Here is a 22,075-nt window from a genome sequence, read left to right on the forward strand (position 1 = left end):
GATTAACACACTTCACTAACGAGATTTCGACTCCTTTTATTTTGTATTTTATGTTATCGCGATCTTATGTAGTTTTTAGAATATTATAATGAATAGAAGAATGGATGATGAATCGATTGTGCCTTGCGCGGTACTTTCAGATAATCAACGTGCCTCTTCATTTCCATTGCTTATCCATTTTATGCATTCAGTGTGTGATCGCAAATGTGCTGCGCATGTCCCATATTTTACATGTTCTTCTTTTATTACTATCTATAATCCGAAGTTGGTTCTTGATTCTCCGTTGTATCTTGTCATTCTACATCGGTGTTTTCAGCTGATGTCGGCTGAGCAGGTCGATATACTCAATTTAGGGCTTCCTCGCAATTGTTCATGCCTCCATCAAGATGATTAGTGTGTGAAAGTTTGCATGAGCACAGTGCATAAACTATATATAGAGTAGGGGTCTTATAATGATATTCGGCAAAATAAACTAGCAATAGCCTTGCTGCAATCATGTGATCAGTCTTACTGTGCAGTATATATTTACAATTATATTGTCACTCATCCATATCGGCAATTCTCCTAACCAAAGAAGGAGATGGTAGAGATGGTCCGTTTCACCAGATTCAGCACTTCAGCCGTTTACCGTTGGAAGTGTGACGATGTTTGTGTTTCTTGAAAGTACGCGCAGGTGATTTCGAGAAGAATAGTCGTTCGTATGAGGTGCTCAAGGTGTGATAGATATGGAACAGAGACACCAACGAAACGATGCTTGTTATCGATAGACGAGATAGGAATGAGAATCATAAACAAGAAATGGTCAAACGATGGCGTTCCATTATTATTTATCAACTGCGCCTCATTGTAAGTCATTTCACACTACAGTGTATTTTTACTACTGTGGTGGTAATATGTGTTCAAGTACGTAGCAGTTACAACTGGTACGAACTTTCGAGGTTGTGAGAAATTGCTGATCCATATTGTGTTTCAATAACACGAATTTCGTCCTGTCAAATACCGTTGCGGATACTTGAAAGCACAACAATGTCGTAGCTAATACGCAATATGATAACCCATATTTCACCTGGTATTGCTTCCTCCTTCGTAGGAAATATCGGTTCGAAATTACTTTGGACTGAACTCAATGCGTTCCTCGTGCGGAATTATATGCGAATCAAAATCGGCCGAAACGACAAGGTTATAAGTTATCAGGATTCAGGAAAGGCCCGTCGTATAAGTTATTGTCGAATTATGAGGAGTCAAATTAGTAAGTCTTTATTATCAACTACGGACGTTAATTGAAGGAGTACGTTAAGCGCGACTTGGCTTCCGACACAGTCTCGACTGCTTCGTCAGGCTTCAGGCATTTCGTCATTAAACAATGGCTATCGTGTATGTTCCCAAGCAATCAAATCACCCACGAGGTAAATACTTGATCGAGAATTGTGTACATATACAGTCCATCTTTCGTGATGTATTTAGTAAACGGCAATGTCAATATCCCAATATCTTGTGGATTAAAAATAATTTAAATCAGAAATTCACGAGTGAAACAGTTTCAACGTGAAACACTGCCTTGCTATCTCTCGACGCTTCGCTTCAATGAACGTACAGTCGTAAACATACGCGGAAAAGTCGTAGATCGATCGATGGACTTTGCATGTGACTACGAGTGAGGTTTCAAAGACCTTGAGAATAATTTCGCTTGGCATCAGTCGCGATATTTTGATAAAATACTATCTATTTTGTTGGATTTTCAGTTGTATATAGAGTGTATTTAACCTGGAAATCTACGAGGTAAACCGTTTGTTTTAAAATCATTTTTATTCAAAATATGTTTATCATACGTTGTTGAAAACGTATGTTGCACTGTTTCATTTACGTACCGCCACAGATCAATTGTTACGTAACGCGCAAAATGACGTAAATATTGACGTATATGACGTAAAATTCAATATTGAGACTTTCGTCCCCCTGTGCCTTCCTCCTCCTTCTGACTACGTTGCGGGGATCTATACTAGAATTATTGTCGGTCGCCAAACCAATCTAATATTTTCCGGGAGTAATAACTATAACTATAATAAATATCCATATCCAAACATGTCTATTTTCGATATTGATTTTTTGAATTAATTCTTTACGACTTGTATAAGTTGAAACACAACCCTGATTGTATTATCGACTAATCTCACGAATTTATAAGCTTTGAGATCCTGCGACGGAAAGTCGGTAACAAACTGCATATCTAGTTATCTACCGTCTTGGAGTTTGAGGCGCTGTGCTGCCAAGTGATATTCTCATCCATCAAGTCTAGCCGTATGCAACGCTTCCATCCAAGTCTTTGCACCCACAGCACTATTGGCAAATTTCTGGTAACTGCGGGTCTGTAGCTGCCGTTCATACCCGCCCATCTTATAAGCGAAAGGTATCCACCTGGCACCAGATGCCTCTTGTAGACTGTAGACGCGGTATGTTTTCGCGCATGCTATGAAATTGATGGAACAGTAGTCTGATCAATAACGACAAAAGTCAGTCTTTGCGCAAGCACTATCTAGAACTCCAATCAATTACATTGTAGCGGAGACAGGATCGTTGCCATACTTTCCAGGCGAAAGATACGCGCTGAAGTTCACGTGCAGGTTAACGCAAGGTTGTGCTCTCTTTCTGATGTCAATTGAAATAATCCCTAAGCAAACGATTCGAATGAAACAAATTAAGATGGATATCTGCATATTTCACCCCACACCGCACGTACCGAGTAAGCCATGGCTTCGTTGGCTTTATGCCGTATTCACTGATCATGATCAAAGGAGGTTGCCGAATATGATGTGGATTGCGGATGCATATCATATTAGTGTTTGAATTACAACAAAATTGGCAAAATTCTAAAATTCTACGAAGATAATAGACAGCGGTGATCATTAACAAAGTATTTCTACATTCTCGGAGTACCCAAGTAGATTTTTTGTACTTGACGTTCTTACTTAAGTGATTATATGCTCAGACTCTCTGCGTGCATCACTTTGACACTAATCAAACAATTTTCGACGCAAAACTACCACCACATTTTTACACTGTTGTAAGCAGGGTGCATTTAAAGGAAAAAATCAATTTATAACGAACATGTTTAAAACATGGCCCTTGATTAAAACGTTTTTTAGCAGTGACGTCACGGATATTCAGTTGTGACATCACAACGGTGTGGCATTGACAATTGAAATTATAGGGTAAATATGGTTCCCTTGACGTAAACGACTTCCGACCCCTGTCATAAACGGACAAAAAAATATCTTTGACCTGGACTACAACGTTCGGAAGCTTTTTTACGGTCGGCGGTCATCATCATCAGAACATCCCTTCCGTACCAATGATCTATATCTACGTGTTATAACAGTTGAACTGACGACGATTTGGAGGGTTCTAACCATTCCAATATGTATACGTTACCACATCAATTTGCCGAAATAGCCTCTGTATGGTGGTACCGAAATATATTTTCGAAAATTGCTGTATTCATATGGTCAACAGTCGTTTTGCGTTGCGGCGAATATGCATTTTGGCTATAGCCATCCTCCGATTTACTACTAACAGCATGCGACACCTCCAAATCTACTTCATAAAACTGCTTACTTGAGTAGTTTTCAAACTATCCATTTTCTACTTCTACTTGACGAAGTTTTTGCATGTCTTGGTAATAGCTACTTTTATTTTTACTAGAGTAAAAATTTATGGCATTACCTGTACTTGAGTAGATAAACCGGCTACATGACCACATCTGCGAATAGAACATATGTTGTGCGTCGAAGATATACATCGCTAACTTTATGACATTATATCCCTTGCAGATATATATTATAATGTTGATACGAATTTTATTTTACTTCTGCATCTGCTGGGAGTTATCATCGGGGATCACCTGTCTCGACTGTAAGCACGTTGTAGTGCAATGCAACGCCACGACTTGTCACGTAGTGGAATGCGAGCAGGTCGTGGATTGCCAGGGAAGCTGCGTGCTCAATTTGCAGTACCAAGGCCAGATTCCAAAAACGGGAATTGCGACATGTATGCCTGGGGTGAGAGGAGGAACTATTAAGTGTTCATGTTTTAACTTGGTGATATTGGCGCGCGGAAATTATGACCTACTTTTTACTTTCTCAGACGTTACATCTACTGGATAACTAGAGTACCAATGATGAATATTACTTTGATCCCCTTTACACTCTATAGGCCAGTGGTTCTTAACCTTTTTCTCCGGCGCCCCTTTCAAAAATTATCATGCTCCAGCGCCCCCTCATATTGTAAGGACTGTAATAAAGACAATGGGTAAGAGGGAGGGTCGTAACATCACTTCGTCAGCCCCCCTAAAAAACGATTGTCTAGCGCACCCATAGCGTGATGAACCAAACCTCGTGACGGCTTCGCCCCCAAGAACCCCAACAACAATCGGGTACGGTCTCATACCCCGTGGTTCGAATCATCCCGAATTCACATCAGCGATTGGCAATACGGGGAAATTAATGGTATTGGATTTTGTCTTAGTGCTTTGTGTAACTATAAGAAAGTCGACTGAGAATGGGATGCATATATCTGCTCACATTGAATTTAGTACCGTATTAATTTCAACATGAATATTGAATGTATTCCAAGCAAAGCAACACATACTGTCTAACGTTCATGGGTTCATGTGAGGTTGTGAACCACAACACTGGATAGTATCATCCTTTACGATACGATGAAGAAATATTCTGACGATTTCATTTTGTAGCTCTCAAATACATGAATATTTAGTTATTCATTTCGTGCACGAAGCTTCAAAACTTATTTTATGTACAAGGGGCTCTCACTCTCAAAAGTTATATACAAGTGCCTCCTTCGATTTTCACACGCTGTGCGCTGCGGGATATAAACATTTTGTTGAAAATGACGCTAGCAAGCGTGTCGGCATTGTTGTAACGGGAAATCGGCGGCCTAAAAGTACGCGGAATTCGTTTTACCTGAATTATAATAACCCATTACATATATCAAAACATATGTAGCAAATATCGTCGCGTAGCGCGACCAAAAATTTCGGGATTTGACATGTTTTGTGGAATGTTTATTTGCTCTGAATACTTATTAAGGATATGTCCTACTACCACATCATCTATTGCGAAGCCATTTCTCCTCAGCGCCCCCCATATCGCCCGTTGGCGGGCGCTGGAGGCAAGGTTAAGAACCACTGCTATAGACGTACGGTGTGCAGTATGCATTGTGTTGCACTCTCGATTTGATGAATTCCTTGCATCGTGAACAGCGTGACTTTTCGTAGTGTATTTACTGTAACGAAAACCATCAATGAAATTCAGTTTTCTTTCATCGGTATGGTTACAATAACGACGACAATAATAGATTGCCTTTCGACATCGCCGACGAACAGTCATAGTCAAACATGTCGCCCTCCACATCAAAGTAAGATAAATATATTTGGTTACCAGTCAGGTTGAAGGCCTACAATTGAAGTCACTTGACGCTTGCTGGGAAATGCCACATGCAAGCATTTACCGACTAGAAATAATAATATTATATCACCGACAGTCTTGTGAGACGATCGATGTTTATGTCAGCAATATTCTGCATAAGACACGATTCGCGTGATGTCGTGATTAATGGTTAGTCATACATCTGTCTTGGAATGTATTCAATATGTGTAAGTTAAACTGATTTTCAATATTTCCTCGCCGTTACCATATGTGTGGTCAATGGTCATAGGCTCATTTTGGTTGCTTCATAGCTTGGATATATTTTGCTGTGCAGTGTCTGCTTGTGCGGTATCAGACTGCTGGCCTCACAATCACATGGGCTTTCTAGTAGTTACAACGTCCAGAATTTCGTTACGAACTAGCAACGGTGCCGGCGACTTGTCAATAAAATTTGATACTGAAAAACCCATAGGCCTACGTTAATAAGTTAGACAACACATGAGCTCAAGGGAAATCTCACAAAGCGAGAAAAACATTTACAGATTACTCTGTCAAAAATGTTCATTGTTCATTGCTCATATGCAAAGTCAGCTTCTGCATATTTCGGCGACTTTTTGTCCACTCTCTTAGCCCACATGAACTTAGTTCAAACGCACCAGCAGATAATAGGCTCAGCTGGGAACCCATCCCGCGAGCCAATAATTCATTATGGGTGGGAAAATATCGATCTGCGGGCCGTGCTTCACGCGCAAGCCGCAGCCCGCACAAGTGCACAGTGCACCACACAACCTTGCTTCAAAGCATGTAGCCAGCTTTGGTTTCTCGCGACATTTACGGTGACACTTGAACGAACCTCGCTTATCGCCGTTTCATACCTGGGTTTCGAGGAGCACGGCTAATCGCCTTGCGTAAAGTCTGATTTCCTCGCGAGTGGCGATGCCTGCCTGGTTATACCGTACATTTTTGGAGGTAGTTTAATGTTCAACAACGTGTTTCAACGGCCAGCGTTTTGTTTCGCAGTTCAAAGCTCCGGCGGAGGATGTGCTCGATCAAAGAGAAATTGGTAATTTTTGCGTGCAAGCGAGGGACGCTATACACGATGACGAAGGGAACTTGACAGTCTCGCACTGCATGTGCCAGAGTGACAGATGTAATTCCTTCATGATATTTTCTGAAGATGAGATCGAGGAAAAGCCAGAGGAAAAGCCTGCAGAAATAGAAGGTATAATAATATATATGAGACTCGTGCTTATCCCAGTATAGGCCTAACAATAGACTGAATAGTGAACACTGAGTAGTAGTCAAAGACATACCGCATACGTATCAGCGCTATTGATGGACGTTTTGACAATTTGTATTTGTTAAGTACAATTGTAATTTACAATTGGTAAAGTATGCTTCACAGATTGAAAAGATGCTGTTCATGTAATGAATATACTGTAGTAAGTAAAAATGAAACTTAGATAATATATACTTTTGTGAAATAGACATCGTTTGAAGATATACTATAGTTGGGAGATATGACTACAAGTCAGGTGATAACCGATCGAAATAGAAATATATTTGACAAATTATAACGGACACCAATCAGCGTAGTAGGATATACCATGCGCAATGTAAACGTGGCATTTGTCTCCATCCCTACTATCACCATCCCCTACAATTCCGGTTGTTTTCATTATATACAACTTGGTTTCACTGGGATTACTGTGTGTATTGGGGCTACGTATCTCGCCGGCATCGTAATCCATGGTGTTTCTTTACAGATATTTGGAACGTGGTCTACATCGTGTGCGCGATAGTAGTGGTATTTGCCATCGTGTCCGTACTCTTTGTCGCCACGTATTGCTGGCGGAGTAATAAGAAATCGCGCGAGAAGCACCTTTTGGACAAAACTCGTCACGAGCAGCTGTCTTCGGATAGCTGCAGCTTGTTGGAAGGAGGATGGGACGAATCGGGAAAGCATAGCTGCTCAACATACAAGTATGGTTACCGTGATTGACACTGGGAAACACGGGGGTCACGTTCTCTGTGGCGGCTTTGATCGGAAAGTGGTCTTTATCAAACCCGCAGTCAAGTTTAGTTTATTGATAATTTTATAATTTTAAGACACCACAATATTACGGTAAATAGACACTTGGACAGGTCGGAAGGAGTCGTAACGACTTGTAGTCGTTTTTCGAGCGGAAACTATCTGGGCCTAGAGAGCATGTAAACAAGACCAGGGGTGGCTAACCTTTTCGTCATTCACGGCCGCATTTCGACTACTGATGCGGTCGCATTCCAGGGCCTAGTCGTAGTGAACTAGATAGACGCCAAATACACATGTTAAAGTGTATGTGGCAATTTCCTGTGAACTTGGGACTAAGCTATTTAATCATATAGGGCTACTATACGAACCCAAGTCGCGAGTGGTGACTGCGTGGTCACGCTACGGAACTGCCCAAGTGCCCATATAGTCGCGTCAAGCGCGATTATTTTTTCAGTTTCACTAATGAATTTCGTCATTAATATTAGCAGTTTTATATATTATTGTCAAACATTTATCCTTTCTTAGGCCATGTGATCAGATTTACTGGTAAAGTTGATGGAGGGGGTGTTTTCTAAAATTTAGGGCAAGTTATAAATGATGATGCGTCTTCGGTGGGCCAACTGTTATTAGTCACTTTGTTGCATGCCGTTATTTCTTGACCTCCCATCAGGATTGTCCGTACAGTGAGGAGCACCCTAGTGCTAGTTTGTATTTCAATATGGGGCGAATCTGTATTGTGGGCGCTGATTGGAAAGGGCGCTACTTTATATTAAAATCCGAAAACGAAGTCACGTTGAATCGCGCGCATCGCGAAGAAAATCTCAAAATCAGTTAAAATCTCTTGAGAAATAGGAAGTAAATTCGTTAATATAAATTGCATGTCGACGGCCGCCAACATTGAATTACGTGTCCACGGCCGCACAAATTTCGATCCACGGCCGCAGGTTGGCCACACATGAACAAGACTAACAGGCGCGCACTTGATTGCAAATGATGGTGCATATGTCGGTTGGTGACTTCGATATGCCAGATCGTGGCTCAGTAATCTCATGCGCGGACTAGTATTTATTCAGCAGAATCTGCTTGTATTTTGACTTCAATGTTGACATGACCGAAACACTGGTCCATCCGCCGTGCGTGTTATAGGCTTAGACCTTAGAGCAATGCGTTCTCTTGTTATTCGTAAAGAACATATATATCGCAGTTGGATGACGAGGACGCGCTTTACGGTGTTTATCCCTGTCTGTAACTTTGCGTACACGGAGCGCGCTTCGTGGTAGTTGGGAGTTATTTCAAGGAATTTTCATTTTCAAGTGTTTTGCTACTTCATCGAGTCCGTGCCGTTGCGGCTGATCTAGCTAGCTATCTTGCTAGCTGATCTAGTGAAATCTTTTTATCACCATTCGCGGCCATAGTCGTCTTTAATGAGATAAATAAGATTCGATGGCGGTAAAGGCTAATATATTACAGGGACATAATTTGAATATTTCTGCAGGTACTCGACAAGCCTAAGTTCCCAGTACAGCAGAGGGTCGAAAGGAAACGCGGTCAACCAGAACGACCAGCACTTGCCGATCGAATTGGAGAAGATTATCGGTAAGACTAATCGTATATAGAGGTCGGTAAAATCGTTAATCGCCGACGAACCACAGGTTGTCAAAGTATTCGACGTTGGTACTGAAGTGGAGACAGAAATGACGTAAATTAGCGAATTTTACAAATATTGAACATTCTAGGCCTAATATTGTCTAAAAAAGTTAAGCAGTCTCAAAACCACTTGAATGGGTTTTAAAGATAGCAAGATTTCCAAGTATTCTGGTCTATAGTATTGCCAAAATCGGACAACATAAGCGGTCTAAAATCAAAATCAAAACCAAAACCACTTTAGCAAGAAAAAAATACTTTAGCAATATAGAAGTATTCCGTTACTGACCACCTCTGGGAGGAACCAATCTGACAAGACGTCTTGCGTAGTATTGCGGCTCCATCACGCATTCCAGACGCCCCGCGTAACGCAAAACATCCTTGTCGCGACAGCGCACTCAACCTATTTGAGACGCCTCAACATGCTACGAACACGAGCTGCCCGGCTGCGCGAACTACTCGTGTTCAGTCGCGCGTGTCGCGGTTAATGTCGGCTTTTGTGTTCTGCCGTTCACGGTTGATGGGCGAGCGAACTTGCGCGACCTCAACATTGGAAATCTCAGCGGGATCGCTGCGATTTCTGCCGCGTGCGTCGAATCGGTTGATAAGAAACGCGGGTTATATCATAGGAACAACCGAATAATTGAAATCCAGATTGCAGCGTATAACTGAAAGCGCAGCTGGTCAAAATAGTCAGCGTTGCTACTCTAGTAGAAGTAGAAGTAATGCCGCAAAGTACTACTCAATTATTAGTATAAGTAGCGAATCGTCATCACATTATGAAAATTTATATTTCGGGACATGTCAAAATATTACAAGTGTAAGTATAGTAAATGGAAGGTCTAAATCTAAAAGCACTCGACTGTTAGTTAATCGCAGATGGCTACATTTGAAACTGCAAGGTATAGGTAGCTTCGGGACTAGCACAAAAAGAAAAGCACTCCGCAAGGGTACTCTTCGAACACATTTTCAGGTACCGTGATCCACACTCTTAGCTTGGGATGTTATATTTTGATATTCGAAAAAGAGAACACTTATAAAAAATTCTAAAATCTCTAGCACCGGAAAAGAAAACTGGTGATTTTGAAAATTCTTCGACCAATAGTATACTATGGTAACTAAAAAAAGGTCAACTTTCCGACTCGACTCCTGAATTACCCGCTTTTACCCCATTTCAAAGGTGTTGATTAAAAATAAGGACATCTTCCACATCTCTGCTCCCAAGATATCCGTCGCGCCGTATTATTCGTCGGCTGTGTTTCCAACTCTGGCGTTCGCTGCATGGAGTCCAGTTTTTGAGCGCATTTTAACACCTTTTCTAGAAAAAGAGGACAAATTCCCAAAAAAGAGGACATTTAGGCGTCCCCCGAGGACAATTTACCGAAAAAAGTGGACATACGGTACCGCTACTCTCAACGAAAAGAGAGTGCAGTATTTCCAGTTTCCACCCGTGCACCACATAAGATATACGGGTGTGAATATACACCCATGGCACACGAAACCTGAAACCTCCTCTGACTTATACCGCGGTATAAATCGAGTACAACGGTTTAATCCAAATCCAAAGGACAACACAATTCTGACAAAAGGCATCACGCCGTAGTATTTATATGACAATAAATTACCATGAAGTCACCATCACCATCCTCGATATCAAGTTATTTTCTCTTGGATCTCTCCGTTGGTATTTTGCTCTGCGCCCCGGCCAATCTCTAATTTCCAGACGCCCAAATTTTATTAACGTGAGTCACGATGTTTGTTGTCGAAGGGATCGATAATTGCGATTTATAGCGACGTGCGGAACGCGATAATAGATTCGTTCGTCGAAGTCATCGATCGATATTTTCAGGGCGCGGGAGATACGCGGACGTGTGGAAGGGCAAACTGCGGCAGGAAAAAGAAGCGTCGAAAGACATCTCGGTCAAAGTCTTCAAACTGCCTAACTACGGAGCGTGGAGACAGGAGAAGGAGATACTTTCGGAGAAGTAAAATAGCCAACATATTAAACTGGACCTATTATGGATGTGCAGTACACCGTAAATACATGGGTGGATAATAGTAGGTTCGAGTGTAAACCGGGCCATACATACTTTCTGGTGTATATGGGTAAAAACGCGTTGAATACATCAATCATTATGGCGATATTTTGCAGGGGCGTATAATAGGTTCTTGTACGTTTACTACCGCGTTACGCCTTCTTGGGGTGGTACACGCAGAGCCTGCCCCGCCCATGCGATACATCTCTGTAAGAATGGGTGTATGCGACTCGTTTTCACTCATTGAAATGGGCGTGAAAACAACATTTCGTACCATCACAGCATCATTTGGTTCCTACTCTGGTGAAAATCGTTCAAATTAGGCATTTCGTTTACAGTGTGTCGCGCTGAAAATGTAGTGTGATCACGTGATTCGCAGCGACTCCCAAACAAACATTGGTTTCCATCTCTTATTAGATCTCGATTCATTATGCCGATCGATCAAATCCTATCATGCAGCACAGCAATGGTTGTCGCTTGCGATTTGTTACCCATTGAACACACGACGTATGTCGCCACGAGTGTTGAGATTTCAATTTAACCACCCGATCGCCTTGTAGAGCGCTACCTAATGATTTAGGATAACATTAATATTCGGAACGAATTTCTCAATCCAGACAATGTGGCGATTCAAGCAAAAGAAGTGGAAGAAATGTTGTGTGAGGTTTCACTTGAAATTTTGACAATGCGTGAACATGCAGATGCAGATGCATAAGGGCATTCTGGAATAGTTAGTACGGTATTTAGACCATAGAACTCCAGTAAACCTGAACTATTTGCGATGATCGCCAGAGACTGAGTAAATCGGGCTTCTGTGCACCACACCAGAGACTGTGAGTCATTTATAATGCGTAGATGGATGAAACACGAGAACCTGATCGAATACTACGCGTCGGAGCAGCATTCGAAGCGCGGACTCCAGTATTGGCTCATAACCGACTACTACGGCAGAGGAAATTTGCAAGACTTTCTCAAGAACAGCACCTTGAAATGGAACGAGTTCTGCGACATGGCGGCGTCGATAGCGAACGGTAAGTGAGAAATAACTCTGTCACTTGGAACAGGATGCCTGCTGCACATCGCATACCTTCCTCCCGTGTGTGTCATTCGGACACTCCCTTCGAGATATTTTAGTTTACGGGGTATGACCCTGCGTTCCGCACCTCTCATTCGTCATGTACATGATCTCAGACTGGTATACTGTAAATCCAAATGATGCGGTGTCATATAAGGTGGCTAAAGTTGTCCACCATATATGATGTAACGCTAATGCTCCCTCGGAACTGTTGGAAATATTTTCCACCCTGACCTTGAAACAATGTGACCAAGATATGGCCCAAAAACAGGAAGATTTTACGAAAACTTGATTTACTATCAATTTGAAAAATAGATCTCAAAATTCGAACAAGATGGATATAAGCTACTTTATTATGAAGGTTATCTCAAATTGGGGTTTACCCACCATGTATATAGTGTATACCATGTTTAATTGCATAAATAGTTTGTTCTGATATTCCGATCTAATCCTCAAAACACAAGCTTATACGTTATGTTATACGTGTTCCCCTTGGCAGGTTTGACGTATTTGCACAGCGAGCAAGACGACGAGGGCCGCCAAAAACTGCCTGTGGCCCATAGAGACATCAAAAGTTGCAATATACTGGTGAAGAACGACGGGGTCAGTTGTGTGCTGGCGGACTTCGGACTGTCGCTCAAGCTCGATCCAACGTTAACCCAGGAAGAGCTCGCGAACGCAGGTTTGCTTCTATATGGCGGTTGATTCATAATCTAAGGCTAAATCATCTATGTATTGTATATTGTAGAACTATAGTGTATATATATTGAATTCATACAATGTACTTGTACATGAATACAGTAGAGAGGCGGTCAGTACAAAAGTACTTCTACCGTAGGCTTTGGCTACTTTCATCTATTACTCAAGTGTTATGCTTCTAGAATACTTCCGCTTCCATTCGAAGTTTTTTAGTCAAAAACTAGTTACTTTTCACAATTTGCATTTTGAAAAGTAGCAACTAGTTTCGGCATAATTTTGCGTCACTTCCTACGGGTGAGGTTGTCATAGCAACCGTTGGAAATAGCTACTGTATCGCGGTTGCTAAATATGTGTTTGAAGATTACAGCTGTTTGTAGTGCCATTACTCATTTGTCGTTTTGCGCTATAGCCACAAAGTTACATGTTGAAATTACGAAAGTAACCACCTCCGACTAACTGCAAAAAGCATTACCTTTTATTTTTCAGTATCCACTTTATGAAATTTAGACGTATCTTGGAAATCATTATTTCTACGTGTGCCTGAGTTGTAAGTTACGGGGTTACTGCTCCTTTTATTTGAGTAAAAACGGTAACTACCTTCACCATCTGTGATAAACTAAGAGAAGCTATCGCGTTACCATTATATCTCATCCGTTTGGAAGCTATTTGTCAATTTAAAAACAGACAGCATATCATATAGTGCAGTGTTCGACAATATGAATTACTTCCCGTGCGCTGGGCAGGTCTAGACTTGAGGCGCCAAAAATACTTTCCCGCGCGCCAAGTTGAGGCTTTGCAACACTTGATTGTTACTTACTTTTACCGCGCTAAGGACAAGTCGGTACATCGCGATACATGGCACCGGAACTGCTGGAACGATTGGTCAACCTCGCCGATATTGAGATGTTCAAACGCGTCGACATGTACGCGTTCGCGCTGGTCATGTGGGAACTAGCGACTCGCTGTGAAGTATTTCCAGGTAAGACATGAAAACGGTATTGTGTTACTCAGAGTTTATCATGATCAGTGACGAAGTACTTCCACTTTTGCCAGGCTTTTAGGAAAGACTATACTTTCCTTTTCGACTTTAGAATTTGAAATTTTGAAAGTAGTTTCGACTTTTTGGTATCTTTACACCACCGTCATGAGTGAATTCGTAATATTACCTAAACCTGTACAAAATGGCAAGTATTTTTCTTTTTCAGCGAAGATGCAACCTGCAAAAGTAGTCAATTCTGATAAGCTGCTAATAGCAGGGTTGTAACCAAGTGACAAGGTTCCGAATCGCAAGTCAATCTCGCTTTTATAGTTTTGACTCGGGTCAAGTCGAGTCATTTTCAATTTACCACCGAGTCAAGTCCGAGTTCAAGTCAGCAAGTAGAGGGCGGGGTCCTAGTGCTGTGACTCGAGTCCAAGTCATTGCGGTCGCTGTTCAGTTTTCAGTTCAATGCGGTTCAACTCACGTTTTTTAACTCTGCTCGAGTGATATAGAATGGTTCGAATTCATAATATAGTCATTTTCGTCAGTCTTAACACTTTCTTGCCCTATTTTCCAAGTAGCAGGACTGATGGACGAAATACCAATAATGCGGTAACTTCACTATTCTTCGGATGATACAATGAAATGTCTGTCTTGGCCGCCCTAGTCTCGAGTCATGCACATTGTGCATTGCACAGTGACTCGGGCACAAGTCGAGTCAATACAAAAATTGACTCGAGTCAATACAAAATTTGACAGGTTTACACCTTATCACTGAGGTAAATCATTTCCACCTTGTATAAAGGGTGGTGGATAGTGGGAAAAAACACGATTTAGATAGACGGGTGCGGTTAAATTATATCGGTACAGTTTTCTGACCCTTCTCGCGTATTTACGTAGGTATCGTGCAACCGTATCAGCCGCCGTATGGCGATCGCATCCCGGATCACCCTACGAAGGAACAGATACTGCTTCACGTGTGCCGATCAAAACAACGACCTACCATCCGCCGAGAATGGGAAAAACACATGGTGAGTTACGTGTCTGTTTCGTATCGCGCCAAATATCACTGTGTGCCCACGGCATCGATGATGTAGTATGTAGAGCTACGTACACATCAGCGCTTGTGAATCTGAAACTGCCACGGTCGTCTACTTGGTGTGAATTACGGTATCTCCCCCTATGAGCTGAGTCCTCGCATTCCCCTAATCTAAGATAGCACTCATGGTTTGATTGGAGATACACACTGCGTTGATGCGCGTTTTCCAGGGTATTTCTGTACTGCTTCACCGCCTGACCGCGCATACGAATGTAACGCTAGAATCACGGGATAGCGTACATGATATTTTGTTTTTCGGATCACGCGCCGATGAAAATACCTGTAACGAATACTGGCACTCGCATAAGTGACGGTGATGGTATTCGAAGGGCGCTTGAATATGAATAACCTAAATTTAGGACGAGATTCGGTATTTTTCCACTCCCCGTCGGGAACAATGTTATTATTGATGTGCTTCGCCTCAAATTGTTGATCGGCTATTTTGGCTCTGCGAATCCGAATCCGAAAGGACGATAGTCTAGTTTCCGAATCCAAAATTTCTCCATCTCGAGATACGAAAGTATATTTTCAGCTTGTGGAAAGTGCGTGCAGGTTCAAACTCATGTGTGCCGCGAAGGCATTGCTCGCTGCCAATGTCTCAGGTGGAGGCGGTAAAACCACAATTTATAACACCTAAAGATATATTTACCTCTTTACCATATTGCGAAACAGAATCTGAAAATATCCGAAGTTGAAGTTGGTTATGTGAAGTTGAAGCGTGGAATATCCGATCCGATCTAAAGTATTTCCAAGACACTTATGCAGACACATACAAAACAAGTACAGACGTTCGTAATATGTTGATAGCGTTGTGACGTCAACGATTCAGTAGCAAGCATAACAATACCAGTAACGCAGAATTAACTATGCCCGTTTCGAAATAAACACGCCGATATGGGCTATGTAAGTACATCGATCAACGAAATCGAAATCCATCGCTTGACCCGAGATACCTGTTCAGTGAGACACTGTTCATCATGCACTGGCTTCGAACTTGGTATTGTTGATCGCGTATTCGTTAGCGTCTACCTAAAGTCAACATAGCGTGTGATGCGTGTAGTTTAATTCACGTTGCGTGCAGAGGAATGCGGTGAATCCCATTTCTGAGGATAAAATAACGTTACCGCGTACTTCTCTGTCAAATACGGACCCACTGAAACTATTGTCTTAAACCGCAATACTGTATTTTATTATATGCTATAACGAAGGAGAATAAGCCAGTCACCGAACTGCTTTTCCTATTGAAATGTAGGTCGAAGTTGAACGTTCTTCCAAGCTAAGATATAATTTCGAAAACATCGAGCAATACGGCTTGTTTGTTGATTCGCACACGGGCGCCATGAGTCACTGTGTATTAATGTTTTATAGTGGGGGAGATAAATTTCGTAATTACGAAAAACTCCGTGGTCCATCGGCGAAAATGACGTATCAGGCGTACCATCGCAGACTATGCCATTTGAATGTAATCGCTCCTGAATACTATTTATATTAGTGATTTGTATTTACAAAGGTGGCCTTCTATCTATTTGGAGAGTCTTACAATATTGTACTCATGGGCGTAGCCCTGACAAATTTCGGAGGGCGACAGAATTTCTTCTTTTTATTTGTGAGGAAAGGCCGGAATTTTTAACAACGACGCGATGTCACAAATCCACTCTGACGTGGTGAGTAAAGATGACGTCACAACGAATAAATCTCGACCTATTTGCCGTAATCGGGACGAAAATTAAGAGTGGCAGCAGACGAGCAGATGAATCGTATTTTTTATTCTATATTTTTCAACAGCTGTGTTTCGTCACAACCCTTTGTGACCAGAGGTGAAAGTAGTCAGCGTTGCAACTGAAATAGAAACCGAGGCGACGCCTAAAATGTTCACTCAAATACGAATAGAAGTAGTAGTTTCAAAGACATATCAATACTACTTCACGGAGAAGTAGAAAATGTAGGGTGGGTGCAAAGGTGGCTTTTGCCCCCTCCGCTACGCCGGTGCTTGCATTTGAGTCGTTATCTCTACCCGACCGAATTCGCGTAACATATCATCACGCAGGGCCTGTCGAAATACGTCGCCACGATGATCAAATGCTGGGACCGGGAGCCGGAGGCGCGATTAACGGCGAGCTGCGTCTACCAGCGAATCGCGAAGATACGAAACGATGACGCGCTCACGGAGCTGCCGCTGTCGCCCGCGAAAGAGGAGGAGGCCTTCGAAAAGGAGCATCTCGTAGTCGTACGTAACGACATCGCGCAACTCACGGAACTGATATCGACTGTGGTGTGATGACGGTTCGCGATTGCGAGAAGTGACTTGCCGGAAATGGCCACAGGGCGCGCCTGTGGGACGGATTAGAGCCGAGCTTGCCTCCGATTTCGTTTCTCGCGGCGCATGACGACTTGGTGACTCGAACTGCGGCTCGACAAAACGGGCATGAGGGGAAGGCAGGATTCGGCACAGCGATTCGTGTAGTGTGGGGCGATCATCTATTTTTTTGTCGTCACAAGAGGAATGATGCCAGTTACAGGTCGTCCGAAATATTTCCGTATTTTTAGACCGTGAACATTAGTGGCCGTGTGCGACATGTTTATAAATGTTGACATGAGGGCATGAAAAGTAGGTGTATGAAGCATATTTTTCGTTGATAAAATATTTCTCTTGTCGCGAAGACTTATATTCACGTCTTTTAGGAGGATTTGTCCTCTTTTTTTTCGATAAAAGTAGAATGTTCCCAGGTGATGACCAAACGACCTCTTTCTCGCATGCCGTCCTCTTTGTTTTGCTTTGAGGTTTAGTTGGTTAGTCAGCGAAGACTAAAAAGGTCAACACATCTGCATAATCTGAACTAATTCCCCGTTTTCATGTCTGTTATTGAAACTTGAAAAAGTGTCCTCTTTTTGGGGATATGAAAATATGGTAACCTTAGTATCATTACAATCGACCCCAGTTTCTTCCTACACATTATCGTATGAGCGAGCCAATTCATTCCTCGAATCTGATGACAAATGATAGGAATAAGCCGGTTTCATGGCGCTTGTAATCCGCTAAGTATAGTACGTTGGCTATCTAAGTGACATCGATGAACGTAAGTCGTATAGTTGTCACTTTCAACGACATACGCGTAGCTGATATGAAACGCGCGGATATTGTAACAATGGCGTATCCTCGTTCGTATATTGTGACAGTAAAACATGTGTGTAGTGGTTCAAACGAGCCCCCTCTCCGCGCCAGTGCTTCTGTATGTTGGAGCATGGATCTTCCCAGTCCCCATCCTTGGTAGTATCCATTTTAGGGTCATGATCCTCATATGTGTTTGCTGAAGCACGTAATTGCGTCGATCCGCAACGGAATATGCCTAAGCATCGTCAGTTACAGAATTATCTTTTGCACTTGCCAGTTGCTTTTATATATTTCATTTTCTACTTCAATAAATGCGATTTTGAATATGCTTTTGGTCGGCGTCTTGCTCCGTTTAGTGTGACATGTATATCCGGTAGGGGGCGCTAGCGATTCGATCGACGGGATCTTCGAAACTGCCGGGGCAAAAGAGTCGTATCGCGACATCGGCATAAATGATGTGTACCTTTTATGCGACCACAGAGAATATAATGCCAGTTCGAAATCTCATTAACGATTGTTTAGTGATTTTTCGACCGTACCTATTTCATCGCACTTTGTGGCAATGCTGTGGGCAGATAACGACTTCGCAGATGTGTCATTCCAATTAAGGTGCAGAGATTCGTACTTCCTGTTGCGGATACGATCAATCGAGATCGAGGTGGCCCGTGAAAGCTACCGGTAGCAAGCAAAACGAATTTCAGTCGCCCAAATTGTTGTTTGTAGTGTTTGTCGACTACTATGGTCATTTACACCGGGCCAATTTTCTTCATTTATATTCCGTAGCTGCCGATTTGTAGCACGGCCCACTTCCAGGCTTTTATATGGCACCGCTTACACGGATGAGATTGCGAGGAAGAGCCTGGATAAACGTACAACACATAGGTAGGGATTTTGGAGTCGACGTCGGTCGGAATCGAACCCACCGCCCGATTGCAAGCAGCTGAACTGTAAGTAACAGCGCCGTATGAGAGAGATGCCCCCACAGGGCTACACGAAAAAAGTGTGTATTCACAGCTCACACTCAAAAAGCGATACACCAAAGCAGAACCTAAATAAGAATTATATCGTACCTACATACGTGCATACCATCCTACGTCCTTATACAAGCATCATTTGCATTAAAATGTTGAGTTTGATTTATATCAGGTACGGGCGACATACGGCCCGCGGGGATTTTGAGCGGCCCGCAAAGAGTTTCTGTCCTGAAAGTGAAATTCTAATCTGAATGGATTGACAAATTTTATGCGTCACAGAATGAATCAAGTTTGCCAACCTAAGAAATATGGTCATGGTCATGAAACTACTTGATCTGTTCGGGTCTACTCTACAATCTACATACATTTTTGGCCATGAACATTAACGAGACAAGGCCGCGTTCCAATATAACTGGTGTTCACGTGCAGTAGGGCTGTTCAAAAATAACTTTTTTGTCGGATTCCAGCCATTCACTGATTAAATTGTCAGGTCACCCTGAAAAACGCTGCACACCAAATTTGGTCCAATTCTAACAAGTATAAGCCGCCACAGAGCCAATTAAAATTTCTAATTTATAAGGAAAAATTATTTTAAAAAATTCAAATTTTTCTGCCAATCCCATGAAACTGTTGAGTTGTCTCCTAAGACGATGCAAAACAAATTTGACTCAATTCCAACTAGTAGAAGCGGAGTTATCTGAGTTTTTCGTTGATAATTCTCGGATTATCCAACAATCAAATTTGTTTTGTATCGTCTTAGAAGACAATTAACTCAACAATTTCATTGGGTTGACAGAAAAATTTGAATTTTTTTTTTAATTTTCCCTAATAAATTGAAAATTTTAATTGGCTCTGCGGCGGATTATACTTGTTATAATAGAACCAAATTGGGTGTGCAGCGTTTTCTAGGGTTACCTGACAATTCAATCAGTGAATCACTGGAATCCAGAAAAAAGTTAGTTTTGAACAGCCCTAACGTGCAACCGTTACCAAGGGCTTCTACACATGGCATGCAGCCGGAGTTAAAAGAACTCGTTGGCAACTTCGAGCGACCACAGATGTCTGGTTGTCTTCAACTGCTATTAGTGATCAATTCATTAAAAACTGTATTTGGTCGCTAAGTTTTAAACTTAAAGTTTCAGTTCGGGTGTACATACATTTTCGACCATGGACATTAGCAAGACGAAGCAGCGTTCCAATATAACTGATGTTCTGTGAGCATTGTTCACGTGCAGTCGTGCAGTGCGGGGTTTCAATGTCCGACATGCAGCCAGAGTTCAAAGAACTTATTGGCAACGGTGATCGACCACAGAGGTCTCATTGGCTTCAACAGCTATTGAAGTAGCCTACATTACTTTAATACAATACAATACAAATACTGTTTTGGTCTCTATGCTTTAGTCTTAAACTTTACATTAAATACGATTTATTCCTTATATGGGTGGACAAATACGCGATTATTGTAAATATTCTGTAGTCTGGCCCGCCAAGTACTTCATTATCCCATATCCGGCCCGGCGACCGGAGAAGTTCCCTGCCCCTAATTTACAGCGTAGTGTAAGTCTGAGGTAGGTTTCCATTTTCGAGTACCACAGGTAGTACACGGGTTTGAACACACACTTCATTCGCTGAGAGTGTAAGTTGCGGACTGAGTTAACCCCATATCGATATTCATCGTTCTTCGAATCGAACCCTTGCCGGGTTCCAGTATGGCTCTCCAGCACTTTAAAGCAAATGGTCATCTGGTCGTAGTATTCAGTGTTGTTACTCAAATAATGTTACTCAAGTAGAGGAGGATTTCTGCTCGATTGCAAGTAAAAGTATCAACTTCCAAGCCATGTCAAAACTACCTCCAAGTGGGGCTAGAAAATCAAGATAAAAAGTACCCAAGTAAGCAGTTTCGAAAGTAGATTTAGTAAAATGGTCGCATGCTCTGAGCGGTGATCGGACGTGGCCTAATTTGGAAATCGCAAGGTGCATTATTCGCGAGTAACCTAATGTAACTATGACACTACGTATAAATATATGTAAATTTGAAAAATATATTCAAATCCATGTATCGTGATCGTATCGACTATTTCGCCTAGTTGTTACGACGTTGAAAAAACGTGATGCAAACATATCCCGAAACTACGTTGTACTTAACAAAATCCAAAGTGTAAAAATAGTAAGAAATCGCATGTCGCAATTCATATTTTACGTCATCTGAATTTTGACGTCATGTAATGACGATTCAATCTTCTGCACCCTGCGGCTGAGAATTTCAGAATGCGGCCTCGTATATTTCTACAGGCAATATTCGAAGGATTGGCCGTGATATGTCTGTTAAGAATCATCTGTATTTACTACAGGTGCTAATATGGATACATACATGTGACTGTGGAACATGCATGACATTTCTACTACAAATTGTCGTTGCTATCTTTTTTATATCGCGATTCACGTGGACCTAAAAATGTGAACATATGAGCTAACTACCGACATGTAGGAGTAGTATAGATTTTACGACCTTTCCAATGAACCGCGAGGTAACTTTATAATGCATCGGTCCAAACGCCCGGCGATCAAATTCAAAACCTGGAATTGTACAATTTATGAAAATACCGAATCAATCGGACAGCTCAACACTCGGCAGCGAAAATCCGTTTCGATTGATTGTGAGCGCGCGATAAAACCAGAATTGTGGTTTATGGAGAAATGCACATATAATGCCGAGTCACGGTGCAATTTGTGACGCTCGGGTGAAACTGTTTTCTCAAGAGCAGTGCCGGCATCATTCAACTCCTCCGCTAAATCTCGGAATAGAGAGAAAACGAGGTTCGTTTTTTTTCGGTAGGAAGTAACACTTAATTCCACACTTCCATCGTCACGAAAAATCAGGTAATCTACTACGAAACAAACTGTGTTGTATTCTCTTCTTAAAACATGCGTGCAATGATGACCGTGTGCTGAATACGTTTAGTATTTCTATTAGCCGCGTGATT

At 42.0% G+C, this 22,075-nt stretch overlaps 1 protein-coding gene across 1 annotated transcript; it reads left to right on the forward strand.

The window, feature by feature from the left end:
* Window positions 1-660: 660 nt before the first annotated feature.
* Window positions 661-18,445, forward strand: LOC145433404 (TGF-beta receptor type-2-like). Its single transcript, XM_080310501.1, has 10 exons — window positions 661-4,055; window positions 6,462-6,663; window positions 7,208-7,424; window positions 8,969-9,069; window positions 10,967-11,102; window positions 12,009-12,184; window positions 12,728-12,910; window positions 13,760-13,906; window positions 14,807-14,937; window positions 17,053-18,445. Exons 1-10 carry the CDS (start codon window positions 3,807-3,809, stop codon window positions 17,281-17,283), a joined length of 1,773 nt encoding a protein of 590 aa, XP_080166627.1. The 5' UTR covers window positions 661-3,806; the 3' UTR covers window positions 17,284-18,445.
* Window positions 18,446-22,075: the final 3,630 nt, after the last annotated feature.

This window comes from Botryllus schlosseri, chromosome 2, assembly GCF_051294905.1.
Source record: "Botryllus schlosseri isolate E-star chromosome 2, Bs_hap1, whole genome shotgun sequence".
Taxonomy (NCBI): domain Eukaryota; kingdom Metazoa; phylum Chordata; class Ascidiacea; order Stolidobranchia; family Styelidae; genus Botryllus; species Botryllus schlosseri.